Below are 27,701 nucleotides of genomic sequence, written 5' to 3' on the forward strand. Positions count from 1 at the left end.
CTTCCTGCTACTCTGCCATCTTGAAACTGCCTCCATTATTATTATTACATAGCCATAATTCATAGATAAAGTGAGCTGGGAATCATAACTCAGAAAGACCTTGAGTGTCAGAAGTTCTATTTGATCCCTGACCACTACTCCAGGACTATATCTATTTCACCCCACTGACCAAACTGCAAGTATACTGCCTCAGGATTTAAGGGATGTGGGTTTAAATACTGCTTTACATGCTCGCTAGTTACACAACCCTGGACAGGTTCCTTCATCTTGCTAAGCCTCAGTTTCCCCATCTGCAAAATAGGGATAATAATAGCACCTGCTTCCCTTGATTTGTGGTGAGGCGAAAATGAGATCATGCATATCAAATGCTTTGAAATCCTTAAAGCCTATAGAATTGTCAGTTATGATTCAAGAGGATCAGCATCTAGGTCAGAAATATTAGCACCCTGCCAGGAACAGACACAAAGGTAGAATATACTGCCCAACTGTTGTCTGCGTGCTTTGGATCCAAGTCTTAGTCATGTGTGGGCATGTGGATACTTCCAACAAATTCCATCCTCTCCAAACAGGGGTTGAGCCTCCACCTGGAAACCTGCCTGGTGTGTTAAAAGGATTTATTTCTTCTCAAGTATTCAGGCTCACAGTTTCTCAAAAGCCAGCTGATTGTCTATGTGTATCATGGACACGCTCCCCTCCACCACCCATTGTGGTCTGTCTCTCTGGGGGAGGGACTAGGAGGAAAGGGAGAGGTAGGAATTTTGGGGTGATGAGGCACTAGGTTTAAGAGTCATTTTCACTTGCAGGTGAATCTTTCTCTATGTGTTGTAGGGACTCCGTCAGGGCCTCCATTTGTAGAGGGACCCAAGACTCTCAGCCCCGCTTGGGACTCTTGGATTTCAAAATTATGATGTGGCCTGTTTCCCCCCCACCCCCATCAGATATCTTGACTTTCACCTCTTTTACATGTTTTCTTTTCTCCGTTAGAATGTAAGCCCCTTGACAGCAGGGCCTGTTTTTCTTTTTTCTTGTATTTGTAACCCTATTGGTTAAACATGGTGCATGGCACAATGAGTGCTTAATAAATACTCATTTCCTTTCTCCCTCCTTTCTCAGAATTTAATTTCCCTAGAATTCAGAGTCACCAGGAGATGCTGGCTTTTTTTTCAGAGTTAAAGGGACAGAGATAAAAATGTTAAAAACAACTTCAGTCATCATGTCAACACCAACTAATAAAAGACCTTTTTTTTCCCTTCAAAGTTATCATTGGTCTGACTTAAATAAGATCGGACAGTTCTGAAGGATTGATTTTTATTATGTCCCATTCAACCTCATCCTGGCTTTGATGATACCAGCTAATACAAATTAAACAGCTGAATGATACTAGACAGGAGATATTTCAACAATAATATACTATAGTAAGTATTTCTGATACCATGCATTAAAACTTAGTTTAGTATTGAGCTGACAGCCCACCATGGGACTAAAGCAGTGATTCTCAAACTGTCCTGGACTCAGGGACCACCAAAGAGGGACACAGGAAACTGACGAAGGAGTGGAATGTTTGCAATGCCTGAGCTCGAAACAGCTACAAAGTGGTAGCACTGACAAACTATGGGGTGTGTTATGTCAGCCTTAAGCTTGATTCCTATACTCTCCTAGTTTTTGAGGGACAGGAACTGGACCTGTGAGTTCATTTGTATAGGGAACTTCCAACTCAACAAACATACATTTAGTACTTACTATGTGCCACTATGCTTCCTAGTGCCCCAGCTGGTAGCAAGGGATACTGTAGCAAAGGTAATGCAAAGAAGAGCAAGAAAACAGTCCCTGCTTTAAAAGAGCTCACATCTAATGGGGAAGACAACGTGCAAACAATTATGTACAAAGAGGATATATGCAGGGTAAAGTGGAGGTAAGCTCAGAGGGAAGGCCCTAGCATTAAGGAGGACTGGAAAAGGCTTCTTGTAGGAGGTGGGAATGTAGCTGAGACTTGAAGGAAATCAGGAGAGTCTGGAGGCAGAGAGAAGAAAGAGAATTCCAGGAATGGAGGACACAAGTGGAAATTCCTGGAGTCAGGGAGATGGAGTCTCATGTGTGAATAACAGCAAGAAAACAAGTAAAACAATATTATAAAGGGGAATAAGGTGTAAAAAGATGGGAAAGGTAGGAAGGGGCCAGCTTATGAAGGGCTTTGAAAGCCAAATAGAGGATTTTCTCTTTGATCCTGGAGTTTATTGAATGAAGTGGGGGAGGGGAAGAAGAGTGTTGCAGTCAGACCTTCCTTTTATGAAGATCAGCTGGGCTGCAGTGGGGATAGGCTTGAGGGAGGGAGGTCAACTAGCAGCCTGTTGCAATTGTACTGGCATGAGGTGATACAGGCCTACACCAGTGTGGTGGCAGCAGTGTCAGAGGAGAGAAAAGGGTATATAGGAAAATAAAGGTAAAATGGTAAGATTCGGCAACAGATTGGGTATGTGGGGGTGATAGAGTGAAGTGTCAAGAATGACACCTAGGTTGGAAGCCTGGGTGACAAAGAGGATGGTGATACCCTTAACAATATCAGGGAAGTTAGGAAGAAGGGAGGGTTTTGAAGGAAATATAATGAATTCCTTCTACCAGTTTGGCACCTTCTCTGCATCTTGCAACCTTAGAGAACTATCCAGAGCCCTAAAAGGTGAAGTGATTTACCCAGGGTTACAGAGCCAGTGTGTGTCAGAGGCAGGATCTAAACTCAGGTCTTCTTGGTTTCCAGTCCAGTTACTTAGCCACTCTACCAAGCGGCCTCTACCCTAAGTTTTGGGACATCCTTTATTATACCAATGGTTATGGAGGGCCATACAGCCTTTTTACTGTAGAGTTGTTTCCTCTCGCCTAGAGAGAGAGGGGAAGGAGACCAAATAAGGTAGTCTGATGAAAGATTGTCACTAAGCATAGAAGTCAGGAGAACTGAGTGTAGGACATATGATTTTTAAAAAATGTTTCGGAGCCACTTTCCTGTTGAATGAATCATAAAACAGATCCAGCTGCCCTCTTGCTCTTCACTCCATGTACTACTGATACACTGCACCAACAACTTAATCCTATTCTATTAATCTTACATTTCTTGTTCTTATCTCTGCCCTGAGTGAAGAAAGCATTCTGTTTTATGGTACAGAACCCCTATACCAGACAAATTACAGAGAAGAAAATAACCAACAGCTTTGCTTACTTGAATTGGCAGAAGATATCGGCATACTCCGGGAGGATACCGCTGGCCTGCAATACCGTCACACGGAAAGTGAAAGCACTGCCCAGTTTCAGATGGTCTCCAACCTCTTCTGGAAACCCTTCCATCACCATTTTCCCATCCAGCAAAGTGCCTGACTTTAAATCTAGGGAGGAACAAATGACAAGTGCGTGGCTGAGATTACACACAACTTTCCTTCAAGAAGGCAAAGTCAGGACCTCTGACCCTGCTCAAAAGCTGCCTATGGAACCGCTTACCTTTCCTCACAGGGATTAGAAACATTCTTTCACCACTACCTCATCTTCTGTTCACTTACCTGGTTCATTCCCTCGAATGATTTCTTCTGGAGGAGTAATGATGTCAGAACTCTGACCCTGTCCTTCCACAATCCTTAGCTCCTCAAGGGACAATCCAGAGCGGGTCATTGCAACCGAAGAAAAATCACTCTGAAAAGAAGGCAAGGGGTCACATATGATCTAGCATGTTGATACTGGTTTCTTTGAATTTTTTATTATGTCTCAAAAAAAGGACCATGAATGAAAAATGTATAATTAAAAAGCTTAGAAATTATAAAAGTATTATTAATACATTCTTGTCCTTATTTGAATATTTAAATACATTTAAAAATTTAAATAGTTTTGTTGTAATATTCAATAACTTTTTAAAATATAAAATTCAAAATAAAAATTATTTCTTTAAAAAAGTACCTGGAAGTTACACATTTAAAACTGTCTGAAACAAAAAAATGACATTAAAGGTAAATGACTTTCCCCTGTTTGAGAAGGATATGGAAAAAGGAGGCAGACTGATCAGGATTGGAACCAGCATTGGTTTAACAATGCTAAGCTAATAACAATTGCTGGTAATGGTAAGTTAAAACTTGCTGACAACTTCCCAGTTGTTCTGCAGTTACCAATAGTAAAGAATTTTTGGTCCAACTTCTAGAATTTTCTCTCCACATTTTTCTTCCACTCCCCCACACCTCAAATCTTCCTATTTTATTTGAAGCCTTACCTGATTAAAATATTCATTATCAAAAGATATTTTAGCTGTTCCTGACTGCCGAATTCCAGAGCCATAATCAGGAGCTTCTTCATCAGCTATTCAGATAAAAAAAAAAAAAACAAGAAAAAAACCACTGTAAACTAAGGCTAAAATCAAAGTAGGGCTCAGCTAAGACTGAATACTCAGACTGAAAGTCAAACAGTCTTGCCAGTTGAGATTTTGAAAACTAGACAGCACTAAAGAAGATCTATTGAGGGGATGAGACAGAACAAGAGTAGGGCAATTCAATTGAATCATTTTAATCCATTTCTCCAAATGAGACTAGAAACAAGCAAAAAAAAGCAATCATACAAATGAGCTAAATTTTCCTTTGCTTACATCAGACCAGTTCCAAAAGAACCATGACTCTCAAACTAGTTCTTCTTGATGTAATAAATACTGTGTATCGGTAGGACACTACTTAACACCTCCCATATAGCAACTAACTGCTTTATCTTTTATAATACACAATATAGAAATGTTCTGCATTATAGAAAATATTTTAGCATCTTCCTCATGGTCTAATTTAGAAACAATGCCAATAAAATAAGCTGCTTCAGTGGAGTAATAAAAAGGCATGGATTCACATAAAGCTTGAATGATAGCTCGTACATGACGGGAATCCCATCACTTCCTGAGGCAGCTGATTCCACTTTGGAGTAATTCTAATTCTGGGAAGCTTTTCCTGAAATCCAAAGTGTAAATGTGTCTCTTGATAATTTCAATTTGCTCATATTTCAGTCCTTGAAGGTGCTGTCCCACCTTCACTCTTCCAAAGTATGCTCTTCTCTAGGCTTAATATCCCAGTTAGTTCAGTCAATCAACCAGTTCTCCTCTAATAGGATCTGAAGACCCACCCCGACCTGAGCCACTCTGCCCTAGATATTTTCTGCCTTACTATTCCCTTCCTACAATGTGGCACCCTGAAACGAATACATTACTCCAGACATGGTTTGACTAGGGCCGAGTACAGCAGAACTTAATAAAGTTCCCTAGCCTTGGAAGCCTTTCCAACGCAGCCTACATGGCATCAACTTTCTTGGCTGACATATCATATTGTTGACTCATATGACGCTTATAAGTCCACTAAGACCCCCAATATCTTTTCCAGACCAACTGCTATCTAGTTATGTCTCTTGCATCTTGTACTTCACAGATAATTTCTTTTTTGGAACTTGTGTAAGATTTTGCATTGATCCCCATTAAATTCATCTTCTGTGACTTAGCCAAACTTTGTACCTTGTCAAGACTTTTGTGAATCTTCAGTATATTCAGGGTGGGTATATATTTTGAACGTGTTGTGGCGCATTGTCCAAGATGCCGATCTAAATGGGATTCATAGCTAGATCTAAATGGGATTTCATAGCTATGGGTAAGGTGGGGGGAATTTTTTCTTCTTTCTCTTTTTAAAAAATTAATTAGAAGATTCTCCAAAAAAAATGAATATTTTCATGTATAAGAAAGCTAGAAAAGAGGACTATATATGAAATCATGACTCAATTAAATATAGCTTTTTAAGAAATATATGAAATTTAATGTGGTAGTAATAACATTGCCAGACAAACAGCCGTGGCCCCTTCTGAACTTTCATTTGCTTTCTTCTGTGTATTTTAAAAGAGTTTTCATTTATTCTTTTTTGCCTTTTTATTTTCATCATAGATTTAGAATTGGAAGGGAGCCAAAAGGCCCCCTAGTTTAACCCTCTCATTTCCTCTTATGAACTGAAACTCAAGAGAGGTTAACTTTTCCAGAGTCACATAGCTACTTAAGTGACTGAGGCAGCATTTGAATTCAGGCCTTCATGACTCTAAAGCTGTACTCCATCCACTAGGTATGCTGCAAACATTACTGCCACCCCGACTCTTTCCATCCTTTCATCCAAATATAAGTCCTCTCTTGTAATAAATAAACAAAGCAAAACAAAATACATAAGGGAAGAACTCTTAATCACTCAAGGACCAGAGAGGCAACATAATGCAGTTGAAGGTCTGCTAGATTTGGATTTGGAAGGCCCAGGCTCAAATTCCAAAATCCCAGCTTTGCCATTTCTATTGCCTTGGTGACCTTCAGTAAGTCCCTTAACCTCTCTGGGTCTCAGTTTCATCAACCATAAATCAAAAACATTGGGCAGTAGATGGCTTCTAAAGTGACTGCCAGCTCTAAATCTCTGACTCTGTGACAGGTGAAAATTAAAAAAAAAAAAGAAAGAAAAGATAATTTAAATAACAAGAAATTGAAAAGTTTTGCATGAACAAAATCATTACAACGAAGATAAGAGAAGTGGTCAACCAAGGAAAATTTGTGTCAAATATTTCTGAAAAAGATCTGATACAAAATATATGATATGGAATATTACTCCAAATCACTAAAAATAAGAGATGAAAATCAATATAATTCTGAGGTTTTACATCACACCCAGCAAAATTAATAGACAACAGATGCTGGAGGAGATTGCAGAAAACAGTCAGTTATACGCTGTTGGCAGAGCTGTGCATTGGTCTAACCATTTATAAAAGCAATGTGAAATTATGTTAAGAAAGTAACTAAAAGGCTGATATCCTTTGCTTCAGAGACCCCATTGCTAAGCACATATTCCAAATAGGTCAAAGATAGAAAGGTCTCATATATACCAACAGCATTTTTTTGTAGTAGAAAGAACTGGAAACAACACAAGTCCTGATATATTAGGGAAAGGCCAAACAAATTGCGATGCATGAATTTAATAGAATATTGCTATGCTATAAGAAATGATGAATAGAAAGAAAACAGAGAAACATGGGCAGACTTATATGAACTGATGCAAAGAGAAACAAATAGAACCAAGAAAATATAAATAACTACAACATTGTAAAATTGGAAAAAAAAATGAAATTGAGTGCTGTGTAAAGGTAGCTAGGTGGCACAGTGCACAGACCTTAGTTCAAATCTGCCCTCAGACACTTATTAGCTATGTGACCCTGGGCAAGCAATTTAACCTCTGTCTGCCTCAGTTTCCTCATCTGTAAAATGGGGATAATAATAGTACCTACTTCCTAGAGTTGTTGTGAGGATGAAATGAGATAATATTTGTAAAAATCACTAAGCATGGTGCCTGGCAAATAGTAGGTGCTATGTAAATGCTTATTCCCTTTCTTTTCCCAGCTGCGTAAGAATAATGAACAAACCAGACCAAGAAGAGATATTCCAATGTGCCTCCCTCCCTTCTTTACAGATGCTGAGAATTATGGATGTATATAACATTGCATATGCTGTCCACCTTGGTTAACGTGTTGATTAGTTTCATTGAATCTTTTTAAAAATTTCTTTCTTTATTCTTTGCCATAAGTAATGGCTTTTTGAGTAGAGGATTAAGAAATGAGGATGATAAAAACAAAAGATATTAATAACATTTTAAAATAAAAATTGATAAGCACACTTCAATGATTTTATCTAAATCAGTGATAAAAATGTTAAATCGTACAGCCAGCTCCTCCATGAAGACCTCCTCCCACAAGGTGACACAAAATAATTATTAACTAGACTTTGGTTTTAGCCAACCAGTCCTGGGTTCACTTAACTGTAGTCCTGTCTAGCCCACAAATCTCCATCTTGGCCATAAGATCAGCATCAGTGATTTTATCAAGTGCCTTGTGAGGTTACTCTACCAAGAGACAGCATTCCCCTGGCACTCCAGTTTAGTCAGTGTCAGAGATGGGCAATCCCATCCATAGATACCAGCACAGCTCACAACCAGCAGTCAATCAGTAGAAACATGTCATGAATTGTTTTATGCTTAAAGAGGGTTATTGATATGCACATGGCAGAGGCAGAAGTGGACAGGGTCTTCCTGACTCCAAATCCACCACTCTGGCCATTACCCTGCAAGTTTAGCCACCTTGTCAAAAAGGGAAATGCGGTTCATAAGGCTTGACCTGGTTTTGATAAAACAAAAGCAAAATCTGCTGGCTCTGTGCTAGCCACTTTTTCCCCTAGATGTTCAACTCATTAAGAATACATCCTAGAAGTTTTTCAGGAATCAAAGTCAAGCTTACTGGCCTACAGTTGAAAGATTCCATTCCTTTCCTTTTTTTTTTTTTTTTTTTTTTGAAAATTGGGACATTTATCCCTTATCCAATAGTCTCATTTTCTCTCACATTTCCATGACCTTTCAAAGACTACTGACAATGGCTCAGAAATCACATCTTCCATTTTTCATCCTCCAGGATGTAGTTCATCTGAGCCAAGTGATCTGAACATCTCCAGGACAGCTAGGTTCACTCTATTATCTTACTTTCCTTTTTCCTTTCCAATCCAAAGACCATTCTCCGTGGTAGAGAAAGCAGAAACTTAAAAGAGTTTAGTAGCTCTGTTTAATTCACTGTCTATTACTGTCTTCCCATTTACCCCTAAAGAGTGGTCAGAGCCCTCCTGTGATTTTCTTCTTCTCCCCTATAACTAAAAAACAAATGATTTTTGTCATCCTTAGCTTTCTTTGCTAACTTTGAGTTTTATCACCCCTATTTGGAATCTCTATTTACTATGGCTAGTTCAGTGTAGGCTACTCATGCAGTGATGTGAATGGACTTTAATTCTACCTGGCCTCCTTGAGAGCAAGGACTGTGTTAATTTTCATCTTTGTATTCCTGGGCTTTTTATGATGCTTTGCATATAGTATTTGCTTACAAATGATCAATGAATTATTATTATTCTTCTTTGGAGGCAATCGGGTTAAATGACTTGCCTAGGGTCACACAGCTAGTAAATGTTGGAGTTCGGATTTGAACTCAGGTTTGTCTGACTCTAGGGCAATCCATTGATTGATGAATTACCGAGAAACTCATCTAGTTCAGAAGGGAGTTGAATCACATAGGCCATTTGATTTTGGTCTCTTTGCCAAGTCTATCTACCAAGAGACAATTAGCCCCAATGGATTTTTAATATACAGATAATTTCTTTAAAGTATCCAGGTGGAAATAAAATAGTTATTTGGTAACAACTCAGGTATCAAATAGGTGTCACTAAGAAACTAACATCATCTTTGAGACCTATAAAATTAAGGTATTACCCAAGCCTGACGACATTGACTTTCTTCCTCTAATATCTTACTGTAACACAGATCAACTATGAAAATACTTCATAATATCAGCAATTTTATTCTTGCTGAGATAAATCCATAACCTCAGCTTATCTAAGAGTGACTGTTTTACAAATCCTCATAGGCAGAAGTGTTGCAAGGTTACCTTCTCAACACAATACAGAAATCTGGAAATGGGCTATTGGTCCAAAGGCAGAAAATTACAGGAAATGTCGTGACTAATTTCTCAGGCCCTAGGAAGGACAGATTATGGAGAAATGCCAAATAGTGATGCCTTAATTAGTTCTTTTCAAAGTGGTAGCCAATAAGTTGGAAAGCTTGAAACTGTTTGGCTCATATGGGAAAAAAAAAAAAGCCCTGAACAATAATTCAACATTTCTGAGTAAGTAGGGTGATGTTGTTTTAACAATAAAGAAATCTTCTATGAGCAATGTCCAAGTTGCCCATATAGTGTCAAGGGAAATTCCTTTATCCACTTATTCCAGAATAGTAGCAGATGCTGTCTAGAATCAACTTGTAGTTTTTAAGATTAACAGCTAGGAAGCAAACAGTAAAGAATTGATTTATATTTTAATGGATTTGTGATCTCATCAATGTAAGAGTGTACAACACCTGCCCACCTTGCAACCCATCTACATATTTCTATTCTGCAATTTTTGCCACATCTTTCCAAAAATGTCCATAGAAGAGCTGTCTGATGTACAGGCCTTCCTCTGCATCTTTTATCATTTCATGAAGGTCAGTGCGATAATCTGGCTGCCCATCTGTCACACTAGCCTACCTCCTTGTCCAATCAGACATGAGTTTGAGGTTTTTTCCCCACTCCACTTTGCATGCACCACCATCATTGGTAATATGCAGCAAGCTACACACAAGCACTGAACATCTTTCCACTGATCTCTGGGTCACCTGAAATTGTGATTCTTTTGAGACTGCACTGTTCCATGCTTCAACCCAATAAACATTTACTAGGCGTCTGATATATGTAAGAGACTGCCATATATCATTACTAGCAGAATGATATTAAAAATATGGAAGTACCTTGGAATCAAACACATTTCCGATCTGTGATTCAGTCCTTTTCCCTTCTCTTCCATCTATTAAAATCTGGATTCAGCTCATGGCTAAAGCAGTGCCATTTCAAAATACGGAGGAGCACTGAATTTAAAGTCTGAGGCTCATGGTTTAAATAGTGGTTGGCTACTTATTACCTGTTTGACTGCTCAAGTTGCTTAATATTTCTGGATCTGAGTTTGCTCATCTGCAAAGTGAGGTGTTTAAACTAAACTAGATGATCTCTTGGGTTCCTTGCAGACAAAGATCCAATGATCCTATACATACTGGGTATGGATGAACTCGCTGGATTGTCTATTCCAGTGGTCTATAAAGTGGGGGCCATGGTATGACTTGAAGCGGTGAGTGATCAGCCAGAGGGTGGGAAGACGGGTTGCCTCCCCTCCTCTCTGTGAAATACAATTGTGGAGTTTGTCTTCAATAAACTACACCTACCCTTCACCCATTATAGCTCAACACTCACAACCTTGATCCCCTCACATGCTGTGAAGCTCTGAACCTCCTTCCTTCTGCCAGGTATCAGTCCCTCAGGTCAGTTATAACTGAGCTGTGACCCAGACACCCACAGTAGTAGCTGTGCAGGTACCCTTTCCAACATGACGACGCTTCCCTCTAGCTGCTCAAAAACTGTACTGTATGGGATTCACATTTTAAAAGTTTAGAGACCACTGGGCTACTCAACTGGTTGTCATAGACTGGACAATATTCATTATTCACCCAGATGTTTTTACCTCCAGGTAATGGTAGCATGATCAATTGTGAATTAGCCACATATGAGAGTCAGTCAGATTTCATTATGTAACCGTGATTTTTACTCACAGAACAAAAAAAGCTGAGAACTGGAAGAGAATTTAGAGGTTGTCTAACTCTAGGTAGAGAATCCCCTCTATGACATATACAAATAATTGTTCAACTTTCTGTTTGAAAGTCTCTAGAAAGTAGGAATTTACTACTTCTAAGGCAGCCCATTTCATTTATGGATAGCTCCAATTATTATTAAATTTCTTCTTACATCAAGTCTAAATCTGCCTCTGTAATTTCACCCATTTCTCCAAATTGCCAAGCAGAACAAATTTAATCTCTCTTCCACTTAGTCCTTCAAATATTTAAAGAAAGCTATATCCTTCTACTAAGTCTTGTTTTGCCAAGTTCAATTACGCCTACTGCCTTCAATCTGAGTTTGAGACATTTCAGCATCTGTTTGTTCCCTTCTGAAGATCATCCATATGGTCACTGTCCATCCTAAAATGCATCAAGTGCATCTCACGTTATCTGATCAGGGCAGAGGACAGAGGGAATATCAATCATCTCCCTGATCTAGTGTGAACATCATGCCTTTTTAATGCCAGCTGAGATCACATCACAGCTTTCTTGGCGGCCATATCACACTTGCGACTCATAATAAATTTATAGTCCATCAAAACCCTCAGATCTTTTTTTAGACAATTGCTATACAGCCATAATTCCCTCATTTTTAACTTGTGAAGTTGATTTTTCTTGAGACCCAAGTGTAAGACTTTACACTGATCCCAATTAAATTTCATCTTATGAAATAAATTCTTTTTCTGCTTTTTGGTGAGGCAATCGGGGTGAAGTAACTTGCCCAGGGTCACATAGCTAGTAAGTGTCAAGTGTCTGAGGCCGGATTTGAACGCAGGTCCTCCTGACTCCAAGACCAGAGCTCTATCCACTGTGCCACCTAGCTGCCCCCCGTTGAAATAATTTTGCATCATAACTTCACCCCCTAGATTACTAGTGCTCCCTTCACACCTTTGTGTCATCAACAGATTTGATAAAGATACCTTCTGGGCCTTTATCCAAGTCACTGATAAAAAATGTTAAATAGCAGAGGGCAAACACAGATCCCTGGGTCACTCCACTTAAGACTTATTTCCAAAGGTGACATTAAATCACTAATGACAACTCTTTGGGTTTAGCCATCAAACCACTTCTGGATCTACCTAATAGCACTACCACTCAATCCATTTATCTCCAATTTGTCCACAAAAATAGCCTAAGAGACTGGATTAAATATTTTGCTAAAATCTAGGTAAGCTATATCTACGCATGGAGCAAGCTAGGTGGTGCAGTGGATAGAGTGCTGGGCCCAGATAGCGTCAAGAAGACTTACTTTCGGGGCAGCTAGGAGGCGCAGTGGATAGAGCACAGGCCCTGGATTCAGGAGGACCTGAGTTCAAATCCGGCCTCAGACACATAACACTTACTAGCTGGGTGACCTTGGGCAAGTCACTTAGACCCACTGCCTAGCCAAAAAAAAAAAAAAAGAAGACTTACATTCCAGAGTTCAAATCTAGTATGACCCTGGGCAAGTCACCTAACCCTATTTGCCTCATTTCCTCATCTGTAAAAGGAACTAGAGAAGGAAACTGCAAACCACTCCAGTACCTCTGTCAAAAAAAAAACCCCCAAAACCAACCTCTATGTGGTCACGAAGAGTCAGACATGACTGAAATGACTGAACACCAAATATCTATGCAGTTTCCTGATTTACCAGCCTAGTAACTTTGCCAAAAACAGAAATGAAGTTATGCTGGCATAATCAATTTCAATGCAGCTCTGTTGGCTCTTTGTGACCATTGCCTTCTTTTCTAGCCATCCATTAACCAACACTTCATAATGATAGGTTTTATAATTCTGCCAAGAATCAAAGTCAAGCTCATTGGAAGGACTATCAGTTGCTAAGGAATGGTAGAGTCAAATGAAGTCCATTTGAGGAGACTTGGATATGTTTGTATGCTTTAGATAGGAATACTGAAACTTAAAGAGGGTGGGTAGAAAATGATTATAGAAGCAATCTGCCAATCTGCCAAAGGTACGGAAAGGAACAGAATCAAATATAAAAGCAGAGCCCTTGATGACAGGAAGAGCCATCTTTCATCAGTGATGATTTTAAGTGGTTTTATGAATAGGGGAGAACAGGAAGTTCCGAGTTGAAAAGCCTCTATTGTCTCAGAAAACAAAAAGGCAGGATCCTCTGCAAAGAGAGAATTGGGGAGGGAGTGATGCAGGAGGCCCAAGGAAGGAAGAGAAGGTACAGAAGAGCACAGAGAATCAATTAGGGAAGAATAAAAGGGTAGCCTTAAGGCAATAAGGACCAGTAGAGAGAAGATAACATATATTATTAGTGGATTTAGGCAGCACAGTTGCCAGTTCAGCAGGACATTGAGGAAGCAGATGGAGGGAAGCTTACTGCAGCTATTCTCTGAGTGAGTGAGTGAGTGAGTGAGTGAGTGAATGAATGAATGAGTTTGTGTATGTGTGTGTATGTGTGTGTGTGTGCGCGCGAGCATTTAGGGTATAGGCAGGTGTGTTTTCTCCCTTTTCAAGCTTCCAGATAAATACTTCTCATCATTCTTATATGTCCAGAAATCCAAATCTTATTCTAAAACCATCTCTTTTGGGGAGTGAGACAGGGGCAGCTATTAATACCCCAAATACACCTTTCAGTTCTAAAGCCTATTTCTTTAATTGTTAGTAAGTGATGAAAACACCACCACCTGTATCCTTAAAGTCTTTACTTTACTTCAGAAGACTTTATAATCCTAAGCAAAGCCCATTGTGCTTTCAGTTCCTCATTAAAAAAAATATATTTCTATGGTTTAGTTACTTTACTACACTATAGAACGGTAGCAGTAGAGCAGATTACTATAGTACAATTGTCTGGTACCACTATTATCAATGATAAGAATAGGTCATTATAAATCTGGCAAATCTATCCTATTTTATGTCTCTTTGTTGTCATCCTTCCAGTTTCATCTAGCAATACTTTCCAGATGGTTGGCCTTAACTGGGTCTCATTCTAAGCCATCTGTAGAATCATTTCCCCCATGCCCTTACCTTTACTATTAAATGTTTCCTATTTCCCAGAGTCATTTAGGGTACTGAAACTTAAATTAACATTTGTAAGTGGTTTAAAAACTACAGAACTGGCAGCCCCCTCTGTCTCCTCCTCCATTTCTCTAGTCTTTCAGCTCTAAATCTATGACCCTCTGACCAAGGGCCATTATGCCTTCTGTTCTGGATCACGAATCATCATGATCAAAGATGCTGGAACTTAGGGGCCAACCTTATGATGAGGATCCTCTCTTGTTATGTGTAGACAGATATGGACTGTCACTGGGACCACACTCTTTGCAATTTGGAAGAAACTGCATTTTACTTGCATAACCTTCATAAACCTAAGGTCCACACCGAAGTATGGTGGGGCACTGGAAATTTCATGGAGAAAACTTTTTTAAGAAACAAAAATATCTCAGGACTTATACAAATAATAAAAGTAAGGACCATGTAAGTGATGAATTTTTGCTAAGCCTCAAGACAGAGATTAAATCAAAAAAAGGGCTGTTTTATGAAATGGCACTTACTTACCTGCAATAGCCTGTACTGCCACACGCAGAAATCCCCGAACTTCGCCCTTCTCACTGACAACAGCCACTCTATGAATCAGGGGTACTGGGTACAACAGGTTACTCAGGTATACAAATGCCCTAGTGATAGAAGCAGAAAGACAAACATTATAACATTAACTATAGAGAGAATTTGGTATTTGGATGCATGGAGTCTTCATGAAGTCTCTTGCTGACCTTATTAATAAGGTGCCCTCTCAGACTATACTGCACTGTTAGGTTGCTTCTAAATAACTTCTGACAGGACAGTCGTTCATATGAACACAATCAAGTACTTGGTAAAACAACTGGCAAATGAACTGCATCGCTACTCTCTACATCAATTACAACAGGTGGATGAATGACAATTGAGAGCTAAATGATCACACAGAACTCTATGAAGATTGTTAGGAGAAAAAAAAATCCATTGATGAACTTAATGGCCTTTATGCACATGGAATGGAATTAGATGGTTTGTTGTTGTTTTTCTCCCCCAATGGTTACAACAAAAAGCAGAGACATAAAGGACAAAGAAATGTGGCTGGGACTCAGAGTGCAGCTTGAGAAACTGATCTTACTCACAACAATGCCTATTAGCGTTATGATAAAGAATTTTGATTAGAAAAAAGATTTTCCATCTGTCAGGAAAGAAAAGTGACATATAGAAGAAACAGATACATAGGCAGAAAGCCTGTACAGCCAGAATTTTCCGAATAAAATAGTTTTGGGGGACATTGGAAGAGCATCAAGATAAAATTACAAGAAAGAACAAAAAAGCTATTTCTCAAGGGTATGTGTATATGTATACACACACACACACACACACACACACTCTCTCTCTCTCTCTCTCCACACTCTCTAAATTATCAGGAATGAAAAAAATCCCGAGTGGGGATAAAAATGTATAATTACAGACCTAACTTTTAATATCACAAATTAAATAGAGTCCTCTCACATTTAGCTTCTTTCCTTTTCTATTAATTGGTAGAAATTATTTTATTTAGAAAAAAGCTTTGGTGAGATTTAAAAAAAAAAACAACCCAACTCTGATACCAACTCAAAGTTTCAGGTATTAGTTCAGATTAGCAAATAGGAAACAATTAGTGGCCCCTACTACTAATCCATTGTCTTTACATGGCACACATTGGTCTTTTGATATAAAAGAAAAACAGTAAACATCTAAGAAATTAAATGATTATTTCATATGAAACATACATCTCTAATCTGTCCTTTTAACCCTGAAATAATATAAACTGGAAACAAAGGCACAAAAAATATGAAATGGACATATAGAGATTTCCATAGCAAATTAACTAAACATCGAAAATACTAAAATTAAGCAAACTATATTACAGAAAAAGAAAAGGTTACTAAAGCTTTAAAACCACAAATGAAACATAAATGTACATAAGCAACAAAATAACTATAAATCTACAACAGAATAAAAATGGAATCTATTTCCTTTTCAGTCTGCTCGAAAGTAGAGGCAATAATAAAACAGGGAGTATTAAACTCTGTGATGTAATTTAAAATAACCTCAGGAAAAAGATTAAATCCTAGGTCTTCTGAAGATGATTTCACACAAAACTAGCAAATACAGGTTACTGTTGCAGAGTTAATGAGATTTGAAATCTGCTTTAACTGGGTACTGAACTATGCTTCTCACCCACAAGAGTGAAAGACAAAATATAATTACCAAAGAGTATGCAGTCTGCCCTGACTCTTTATCTGACTATTAAAGATCACACACAGACTCAGCACCCTCTTTTCACTGAAAACAATCTAATTTGGGAGGGTATATGAATGATTGTTAAGACTCACTAGAGAAAAGGACAAAGGCACTGAGTCTAGATGGCTAACTGTACTTTATGAATTACATGAGAACATATAATTGTAGATCAGGCAGGAACCTTACACATTATCTATTCCAACCTTAAAAAATGATCATCTAAAAATCCAAAACTCACCTTTTTTAAAGGAAGATTACCTCTCAGATGGGCTAATGAACTGATTACAAACTCACACAAGGTAAGGTCCTTCTTTAGTACTCATATGTTGTTGTTAATGGAAATGGCTCTTTTAGACAGATACAAATCTGCCTCACAATGATCTTGCAGATTTGACTTCTGACTGAAGGCAACTGCGAATTTCTATAGTGGTATAATCTCTGAGGACAGGTGTGTCCTGTGACCACAGTTACTATAAACACACCAACTAGATGACAACCTCTTTGGTATTGAGGGATGCTTTAGTGAAAAATGAAGACTAGAGACCAAATTCTTCTAATGCTTTAAAGAAGGGAAATTTTCAATCACCCTATTATGGAGTACCCTTAAACCTTGGCCGAGCAGACTGAAAGTGGAGGGGTGGTGGAGGCAAAACACATATTAGATGAAACAATGGCAAGTTAAAATGGCACAGGCATACCAGAACAGAAAATGAATATAACAGAAAATTTTAACTAACATTAAAAAGAGAATATTTAGCATAACTAGCAATTTTTATAGAAATACAGAATATCTATTCCAGCATTTAAAGAAGTCAGAATATAATCTCTTTCACTCTAAACCTCCCCCTTCCCATAAACATTAATTATTTAACACTGTGTTCTAAATACTATTGAATGCTTCATGATATCCCCACATGTCATAAGAGATGGCTAAAGGGACAAGCTCTTTTCATTTCCATACAAGGATTCAGTAAAAGGCAGCCAAGGCTGAAAATCAAACGCTACAAGTAGAATAACACAAGAGATTGGAAAATTTTACTACTGAATAGTATTTTTAGTTATATCCTAAAGGGGAAATACAATCTTGTGAATCAACACAAAGGCAAAAAAGGAATCTACTCCTCTGATATGTATAAAATAAAGACTTCACATTTTGAAAAAACTGGATGATGATTACTTTCTAAGGCATTTAGCAATTTATTAACCACAAGATACAGTGCTGAGTGAACAAAAAAATCTAATCTACAAATTGTGTTTCTGTTCAAAGACAGTAAGCACTGGACAAAAACATGGAGAAGATATTTATCCCTCATTTTACTGATTTCTGGGATTTCTCTCTGGCCTTTCAGTCTCTACAGTTGCTCCAAAATTAGCTCGAAGCAAAGCTGGCTTGAGCCCCACCAAGATGAGGCCCAGGACACCTACCCAAATGGGAAGGCACAGAATCAACTCCACTAATGGCCACAAGAATCAAGCAGAAGTGACTGTTTTATACCTACTCGAGTCGAATACAATCGAAGTGAATGAAACTGCCCGGCCAGTTCAGGCTTTACCTAAGAGAAAAACGACACACACATCTCTCAAGAGTCAATAAATTTCTGCCTTCAGGTGGGTTGTGAACCCAAGCTGCCTCTTCCAAGTGTCACCAAGTGGCAGTCCTCAGCCTGACTCTCACTAGTAGAGAAATGGTCCATCACTGCTCAGAGGGAGCTCAAAGGCAGCTTTTAGGTCATCTAGTCTGACCTCTAATTCTCAAGAAAGCTAAGGATCAGTCGTATCACTTGTCCAATGTCACATAGTTTAGCGACAGAGAAGAGAGAACTTTTATGTCCACCTTCAAGGCACTGCTCTTTCCACCATGATATGCTACATGAGACAAGAATGAGGCTCACTACATGGAACACAGGACAACCGATTAGCAGTTGTGGGGTGTGCATAGGAATCCTGTAATGAAGAAGTTTGGGGACACATACTTCCTTCCAGCTGCTTCCAAAATTTCTGGTATGAAGTTTGCCATCAGCTAAGATTCCTGAACGTCTATATGTCAGAATAAGCTTTATGTGGTTTTGGAGTTTATTCTTCATTATGCTCACTTTTCATTCCACATAACAATAAGTAAGTTTCTCTGAGATTCTGAAGATTATTTTCTTGGCTATGAGTCAACAGGAAGGATAACAAGTGACTAACAACACATATAATGTCTCTTTATTCTATATTGGTTAATTTTCGGAAACAAATTTTAAAAGCTATTTCCCCCGCAAACCAGACATTCCCAGTAATATTTCCACTTAATATTTAAATCAAGTTCAAGAACCAGCACTCTTCATATGTGCCTAAGATCATATAATCTTTAATACAGGATTTTTTTTAACCATCAAAAGGCTGTTCTCCCATTTTGCATCATCATCATCAGCTATTTACTTCATAAATTCCACTAAGCACATGATATTAAACCATCTGGTGTTTTTCTTAGAGTCTGATAGTATTTTTCTACATGGGGCTTTCCCATCTGGTAATGATGTCATAGATTAACAGCACAATATAATGTGGTTCCACTGCAACTACATGGTCACTTTAATGCCCAGAAATACCGGGCATACTTTCTAGCCAATCTGGTTTTTGTTATATGATGTGGGGCTGAGTCGAGAGGGAAATCACTTCATTATAGAAAGGAAGGATGCAAACAAAAATGTTAGGATTGAAGCTAATGCAAAGGAAGTGTTCTTCTGTAACAAATGGATGTACAGATCATAGAAAAATGGGATGACCATGTGGTACTAAACAATGACCTAAGGCAACATCCTCATAAATCATCATCTCTTCAGACTTGTTAGGAGAACATTCCTAGTTACTTCCTCAAGGAGAGATTTGATGAGAAAGGGATGTATTTTAGTCACAAAAGAGTAGGTAACTCTTTTAATCTTTGGCTTTCTCTATTGAGGCGGCAAATAAATGTTGTTCCTGATTTTATATTTACTCCACTTACTGCTAATCACACCACTATAACTCTGGACTGATGTAGACTATCCAATCCTCTCTGCCTTCACTGTATTTCTTCTCTGCAGATAAATATGCCTGAAGTAATTTTCCCATTTTTCTTAGATACTGCATATAGTGCCAAAAAGAATATCTGGGCTCCAAAGAAATCCTGTCTGTGCATCCAAAAAAAGGGAAGTGGACCTATTTGTAAAAAATATTTGTAGAAGACTTTTTATGGTGGCTAAGAATGAGAAATCAAAGGGATGCCCACCAATTGGGGAATGGCTAAATAAGCTGTGGTATGTGATTGCAATGGAATATTACTGTGCTATAAGAAATGACAAGCAGGATGACTTCAGAAAAACCTGGAAAGACTCACGTGAACTGATGCATAGTGAAGTGAACAGGACCAGGAGAACATTGTACACGCTAACAGCAAAATTATTCGATGAAGAACTGTGAATGATTTAACTATTCTCAGCAATACAATGATCTAAGACAATCCCAAAGGACTAATGATGAAGCATATCATCTGCCTCCAGAGAAAGAACTGATATTGATTGAATACAGACTGAAGCATGCTATTTTTCATTTCCTTGTTTTCATTTTTTTTCTTTTGAGTCTTCTTGTACAAAATGACCACTATGGAAATGTTTTAAATTAAAAAAAAAAAAAAGCCCTGTCTGTGGCTTTATGATTTCTATCTCCAACCAGGGCTATGTTTACATATAAAAAGGGCCTAATACTTTGGAGTACATGGACTGAGTATCCAGGGATTTTGAATGACTAACTCTAAGTTTATTCATGTAGCACAGAGATGCTTATATAGCAAGAGCTGGTCCCTTTTTGCCTTTCTCACAATAACCTCACCAACCTTCCCACTAAAATGAACCAAGGGGATCGGTCGTAAAACGGGTCGTGCCCATCACTGAAGAGATCTGATCCCTCCTCCGTCCCTGCGTCAGAGCCAGTGTCATCCACGAATGCCTCATCGTCAAAGTCCTCCATTTCATCTTGTTGCTCATCAGCCAGCTCAGTGATGTCGGAATCGGCCGTGGAAAAAGTGGGGGAAGGCGTACGGTCAGCAAGGCGCTCATTCACACAGCCGTGGAAAATGGGGGAGCTAGACATCAGGTAACGGAACACGTTGATTAACACAGCCAGGGAGAGAGGAATATTTGGTTAAACAGAAAGAAATGGGTGCCGTCAGGAGGGAACCAGCTGCTGAATCAATCAAACAAGTAGTATAAAAACAAAAAAATCTTAAATCAGGTAAGGGACAACTGAGAAAAGTAAAGCAAAATGTGGTTCTTAAAATTAAGAGAAAGCAAGAGAATACACGGCTAGAATCAGATAAATACTGGGTTTACATATAGGGGTAATAAGAAGCATCTGCATGATTCAGTACGCAAAAAAGAATCACATTCTCCCCTAACCCCTTAAGTAGCCTAAAGAAAGAGGCTCAAAATAAAGGTTAAAAAATGAGAAAAGGCTTTTAGTCTTCATTCAATACCTCATAAAATACCAGGTCGGGAAACAAAATAGAATGGTGTTTCAGATGAAGCATTTACCTTGGTTAGAGGAAACATGTCTGGCAACTTTTAACTCTTAAAAACTTACTATATTGTAAGAGTAGTGAATTAAAGAAGTTATACTTTACTTCTAGAAGATGCTATGCATCATCCTTCTACCATTTCTCTAATGTCTTTAAAAATGTCTTTCAGTCTTTATTTGTGTAAAACACAACTCAAATTCTAAATAAGGGTAAAAGCAAATCAGTTACCACTGAAAAGAAATTAATTCACTAATCTCAAAGCTACAAAATTTGTTAATGTTTCCTTGCTTCTCAACAAAATTCTAAACATAAAAAAACCTTTGAAATCACAAACAGGTAGTTTGTTTTTGTTAAGTACTGATACTATTATATGAAGACAAAAGCAAGGCATCAAATGGAACCCCAAAAGTATAAAACACACCACTGGTAAAGACTAAAGTCTTAACATGAGTTTATCACTAACAGGAGCCAGGACAGTAAGTACATACCTTCCTACCAGTTTGAACCAATGGAACCGATCATAAAATGGGTCACTGCCAGTCATTGCTGCCTCTCCATCGTCCTGGGCATTGGAAGCCATTTCTCCAGCCCTGTCATACATCTCTCGCATCAGTTCCAGCCTTTGTCTACACAGTAGATAAATTATTAACAAGATGCTGTGAAACTTTTGTTTATATATTTATTACCCTGCAGAACTGAAGCTTTTGAGGCCAGGGGCTACCTTTCATTTTCGTCTTTGTGTTTCCCCTGCCTAACCCACACAAGTCCAGCACTTTTCCTATAGTTGTTTCTTAACAAAGGCTTGTTGAACTGGATTACTGAATTCAACTCAATAATGACAAATTACTACTACTACACAGTGTCACTATTTGTAAAATAGCACATCTTATAAAATGGCAAAAATAGGCCCCAAAAGCATAAACTTCAATGTTTGTGAGGCTGTCAGCAAACCAGTACTCTAATGTGACTGTGACAGCAAGTTACAGCAAACATTTTGGAAAGCAATATAGAAACATTCAAAAAGGGCAAAAAAAACCCGATCATATTTTTATTTATTTAACCCAGCAATTCTATGTTTAGGAATTTATCCAAAATTATCATAAAAAGAGGGGGAAGGACCTACCCATGCAAACAAACTCATAGTTACTCTATAACAGCAAAAATTGGAAACAAATCAATTAGGAGAATGATTAAATAAATCATGGTATAATAAAAGAATGTTACAAAACTGTAAAAAAATGAAGCAAATAAAATAATGACAGTTTTTTATGAGGTGATACTGTGTGACATCAGCAGAACCAGAATTGTTTCTATCTTGACAGAAGGGAAAGAAGGCGGGAGGGAGGGATAAGGGTGGCATAACTTTGTGCATGCCTGGAAGGGGACAGAATGAAAAGCACTGTCTTTGTTTTTTAGTTCATTTGGCTCTGTCTGTTTAAGGATAAGGGTTTTGTACAAGATGTTGACTTTTGTTGCATATAATAGTTTTATTGACAGTAAGTCTGTCACTTAACATTTTTTAAAAATATATGAGTCAATACAAAAATCAAATGGCATATTTATATTATAGAATACTAAATAGTTAATAAATAATTAAATACTAAAGAATATTTAGTTTTCCAAAGTATATACAAATGTAGAGAAAGACCCAACAGGACCCAATCTGGCTACCCGCCTGACAGGCTTCACAATTCATAGGAGAAATGTGGTCCAGTGACATGTACTACCTTAGTGGCACAGAAATAAAAGGGACTTTCTCATCTTAACCAAATGCATAGATTTTTCTGTTTATCAGTGAATGGTCAGATTGTCAGAACAGTTAAAAAAATAAGTCCTCGTGAGGACAGAAAAATTGTATGCATACAAGCAACATGGAAAAGACTTAAAAAATAGCTTTTCTTCAGAGAGTAATTTTAAATTATGTCTGGTAAAAATTGTGGAAAGATCTTTGAGAATTTAGGTTATGATGCTTAAAAATAGAAACAAATGTTGAAGGGTAATTATATCACAGTCTGCCATTCTGAAAGGCAAAAGGAAGTCCCAAAGTTAGGAAGGACCAAGAAAAGAAAGGGGTCTCCAGGACACTAACTTGAAAAGTATAAACATTTGGATATCTCACTGTTATTTCTAAATTTATCAATTTCCAAAACAATATTTCTTCTATAGGGTTTTCATACCTGAGTTTTTCCAAAGACCAGTAATGTGTTGCTCCATTTTTCAGATCCTGTACTTCCACAGCCACAACTGTACGAGGGAAAGGTCTATCATCCTGAGTTTTCTCCATCTCAGGGGGCAGCAGCTCAGGCGGCAAAGGGGAGTAGAGTGTGTCAGTCAGCAGAACAAACTGAAACTGTACCTGAATTGAGAGAAAATACCACTGAAAAATTAAGGACAGCATTGGCCTTTATTTAATGTTTTCTGAAAATGTTTTCTAAATGTTATCTGAAAGTATATATAAGAGGTAAAGCAATTAAAACTTGCCTAGTGTAGAAAAAGATTGAGGCTGTAAGTACTCAAACCATCAATGAGTGATTAGAAAATAAATTTTCCTGGTCTCAATTCTTTTCTAATTTAGAGGTTAATCACTGGGAATAACACAAGTTTTCCAAGATGAGCTTGCTTTCTTTTGCAGGACATAATTTTGGAAATTTTAACCTGAATCAAGTATAGTTTTGTTTAAACTCAAAGTATGAGAATGGGACGTTAATATTAATGAAATGTATCATGTTAATTTTGGCGGAAAAAAGACCTGTAGAACAACAAAGTAAAATCATAGATTTTAGATTAATATAGATGGAATTGTACTAAAGAGATTCAGAGAGAGGAAAAAGTTGCTGGAAAAGGGTCATAGAGTTTAATAATGAATCAATAAAGTGTGTGTATTCACACACATCTGTAGGAAACAGGAGGTCAATAAGGTAAATGGACCTCTAGAAAAGATTTTTCTAGCATTATATTTCTTTACTGCCAATCAACTCAGTTTCCTCAACTGCAATGTGAAGCAGTCCTTTCTAGACTGAAAATTATGTATTAAACTTAGGTAATTTATGTATTTTGCAGCATTGAGCAGGTGAATCAAAAGAGAGACTGAAAAATTACTCATGTAATAGGCAGAAAGAAGGCTTCTGGAATTTAGGAAACATTGTTGAGTGACTCCTACACACCCCATACCTTCTTCTTCAACTCTACGCTGATAGCATTGGCTTCTTTCAGGTAAACTGCATTTCCCCAGAGCAGATCTCTTAATGAGGTAAACTGATGAAATTTCCATTTCCGGAATGCCCACTGTGCCAGCTCAAATTCGTGTTGTGTCCAGGGTACTTGAGAGAAAGAGGGGGAAAGGGAGAGAAGAAAACCAATAAATCAGAATCAGTAAGTTTAAATGACTATCAGAAATTGAAATAGTAAACTACATATCTTCTTAGCTAAAGCTGTTTACACAAAACTCAACAAGTTTTCTAATCGCTCTTTGTATTTACACTCTAAATATACTAATATTTTAAAATGGTCAAGCAAATAACTAGTTAACTAGATATATTCCTAACGGGCTGCTAAAATGAATGTTCTGATACTCCTCTTAACCTTTGTTGTGTTCCAAATGGCTAAGGAAGACAGTGAGAAGTAAAAAAAAACAAAGCCAATCCTTAACTACTTACAAAATACACACAAACACAAAAGCTGTTGTTGTTGTTCAGTTGTGTCTGACTTTTTGTGACCCCATTTGCTTTTTTGGCAAAGATATTGGAGTGGTATGCCATTTCCTTCTCCAGTTCATCTCACAGATAAGCAAACTGAGGCAAATTGGGTTAAGTGACTTGCCCAAGGTCACATAGCTAGCAAGTATCTGAGGCCAGATTTGAACTCAGGAAGATGAGTCTTCTTAACTTCAGGCCCACCATGCTATCCACTGAGCCACCTAGCTACTGAACATAAAACAGTAGTCCACAACTTTTTTTCTTAGAATCTATTTTCAATTTCCTAAAGTTCTGAGATTCCTACATATCAGGAGACAGAGAGATAAAAGCTAATAAAGACCATGATGAAGAGGGGTTTCTGAAATAAAATTCCCAGAGAGACTTAAGGAACAATGTGCTGGTCACTGTCAGCTGTATTCTTTCTCCTGCTGGGAAATCCAGGCTGACCATGGGCAAGGGGGCCTGAAAGAGCTGGAGGATCACAACTAGCAACTGCCTGAGATCCACCTGAAAAAAGGCTGAGCCAGCAGCATGTTACCCTGGAAAGCACTGGGTCTGGCATCTATACGCTTGAATTCAAGCCCTTGGGCGCTTGCCAGCTTGTCACTAGGGGAAAGTCATTTAATCTCTCCACTTTGGTTTTCTCATTAGAGTATATTTGCACGTTATGGGGTCACTGTGGGAAAAATTCTTTTTAAGCTGTAAAGTACTATATAAATGGGGGTGTTATTATCTATCAGTAGACCCCAATTCTCTAGTTTGGGGATATATTATAAAACATTAAAAAAGAAATCTAGGATGTCAGCCTAATTTGTGACTAAAGTGCATTACCATAATGAACTTTAAGATACTTATTAGAATTCTACCGTAGAGTTCTACCGTTTTCCTACCCTCTTTCATGCCAGGAGATGAGTGAATAGTGCTAATTAGGTAGAAAGGCAATATTCAGGGACTCTAGGAAGCTGTGATTAATACCAGTATCAACTAAAGGCTTCCTCAAGAATGTGGTCTTATCTAGCCTCAGACACTTGACACTTACTAGCTGTGTGACCTGGGCAAGTCACTTAACCCTGATTGCCTCACAAAACAAAAATAAAAACAAAAACAAAAACAAAAAGCAAAGAATGCGGTCTTAGTTTCCAGGGAAGAAGATCCATTAAACCACTACCTGGCTCAGTGACATGGCAAACAAAGGCAGGGATGGCTATGGAGAACACTGCGTACACCATTAATGAGAGGCAGCACAGCAGAGTGGGGAGGGCATCAGTAAGAATGCCACCTCAGACACTTACTAACAGAAGTCACCTCTCTTCTCTGTTTCACTTACTTCATCCATCTGGGCTTGATGACCTCAAAGGTCCCTTCCATTCTCTACCTAGGACGCTATGATGGAATAGATAACTAATAACCAGTGAAAAATGAACTGGTCAAAACTTATACTCAGGAGAGCTTTTGGTCTAAAGATCTCACCTTCTTCTTCTTCCTCTTCCTCCTCAGTGGTTTCAGCAGTAAGCGAGCGGGTCTCAACCTGCTTCTGTAGGGCCTGCAATTTACTTTCATAATCCTGAAGGGAGAGAAAGGAGATACCATGTAGGAGAGAGAGAGTGTGTGTGTGAAGGGATGGGGTGGAAAAAGAAAACTAGAGGATGGGAACAGAGACAAAGAGAAGTTGTGGGAGGTCTGGAGAGAACAAAGAAAAAGAAAGAGACAGACACTGGGGATGAAAGCAAAGTGCAGAGAAAAAGCTTAAGAAGTGCAAAACTGTAGGAAAAACCAACACAGGGTATTCTTCTGGTGTTAACTCCAAAGAAATGTCATATGGTCTCCTTCAGCTTCCTCAAAGATCTAAGGACTGTTTTAATGGGGAAATGGAACTGGCGGTAGCAGGGGAGTGTTTGGTAGAATGGGCAGAGAGGAATGGTGCCCTTAAAATATTAAGATGCTCTAAAATTGACTGTAATATATTTTTCAAAGAATAAAGTAGCACTACCATTCTTTATTTATTACTAAAACAATTTTAATTTCATGCCTCATCTAACAAGGAAAATAAAAGTTATAACCATTAAGGCTTAAGATGTTTTAAGGACAGAATAATCACCTAATGGCTTATATCTCTGGATGAGTACAGAATTTATATAACTAGCTTTTCACAGGAACATTTTAAGAACTAATAAAATAATGTATACAATTCATTTAGTTATTATGAAAATGGTTATATTATTAACTACATTGGAATAATAATAGCTAGCACTTACACAGTACTTTAAGGGTTGCAAAGGGTTTTATAATATCATCCTCATTTTATCCTCACAACAATTCAGGGAGGGTGAGCAGTGTTATTATTACCCCCACTTTACAGGTGAAAAAACTGATGCAGACAGCGGTTAAGTGACTTGCCCAGAATCAACAGATAGTGAATGTCTGAAGCTGGATTTTTAACTCGAGTGTTCCTGATTCCAGGTCTGGGGCTCTATCCACTGTGCCACTTAGCTGACTCTTTACACTAGAAAACTAATATTAATAATAGCTGATATCAACAAGTACTTTAGGGCTTACTAAGCACCAGATATACATTACCTGATCATACATTTTAAGGTCATCTGTTCTTCAAAATACTTTAAAGGAATTAAAAGAGATTCCATTGTAAAGTATTCTGTTCTGTGAAATACAGTAAGAGGCACTAAGGAACACAAATTTGTAAAGTTAAAAATTCATTTTTAGGTAGAACTAGACTGAAAGAAAGAAGGAAATTTGGCCAAAGGCAGAGAGAGCAAAAAACATATTTTAAAAAAAAATTCCTGTGGTGCAGTGGATAGAGCACCAGCTCTGAAGTCAGGAAGACCTGAGTTCAAATCCGGCCTCAGACCAAACACTTGACACTTACTAGCTGTGTGACCCTGGGCAAGTCACTTAACCCCA

General features: G+C 38.1%; 1 protein-coding gene across 1 annotated transcript in view; it reads right to left on the bottom strand.

The window, feature by feature from the left end:
• KIF1B (kinesin family member 1B) overlaps positions 1-27,701 on the bottom strand; it is a 185,258-nt gene that overhangs the window by 45,760 nt on the left and 111,797 nt on the right. The window contains exons 21-28 of the mRNA XM_027844030.1: positions 26,253-26,346; positions 24,259-24,407; positions 23,265-23,443; positions 21,576-21,713; positions 14,808-14,926; positions 4,241-4,326; positions 3,543-3,672; positions 3,209-3,371 (exon numbers count right to left, since the gene is read on the bottom strand). Coding sequence (XP_027699831.1) covers positions 3,209-3,371; positions 3,543-3,672; positions 4,241-4,326; positions 14,808-14,926; positions 21,576-21,713; positions 23,265-23,443; positions 24,259-24,407; positions 26,253-26,346 — 1,058 coding nt within the window. The remainder of the gene's footprint in view (positions 1-3,208; positions 3,372-3,542; positions 3,673-4,240; positions 4,327-14,807; positions 14,927-21,575; positions 21,714-23,264; positions 23,444-24,258; positions 24,408-26,252; positions 26,347-27,701) is intronic.

The sequence above is a fragment of the Vombatus ursinus genome, unplaced genomic scaffold (genome assembly GCF_900497805.2).
Source record: "Vombatus ursinus unplaced genomic scaffold, bare-nosed wombat genome assembly UNPS02014932.1, whole genome shotgun sequence".
Classification (NCBI taxonomy): Eukaryota; Metazoa; Chordata; class Mammalia; order Diprotodontia; family Vombatidae; genus Vombatus; species Vombatus ursinus.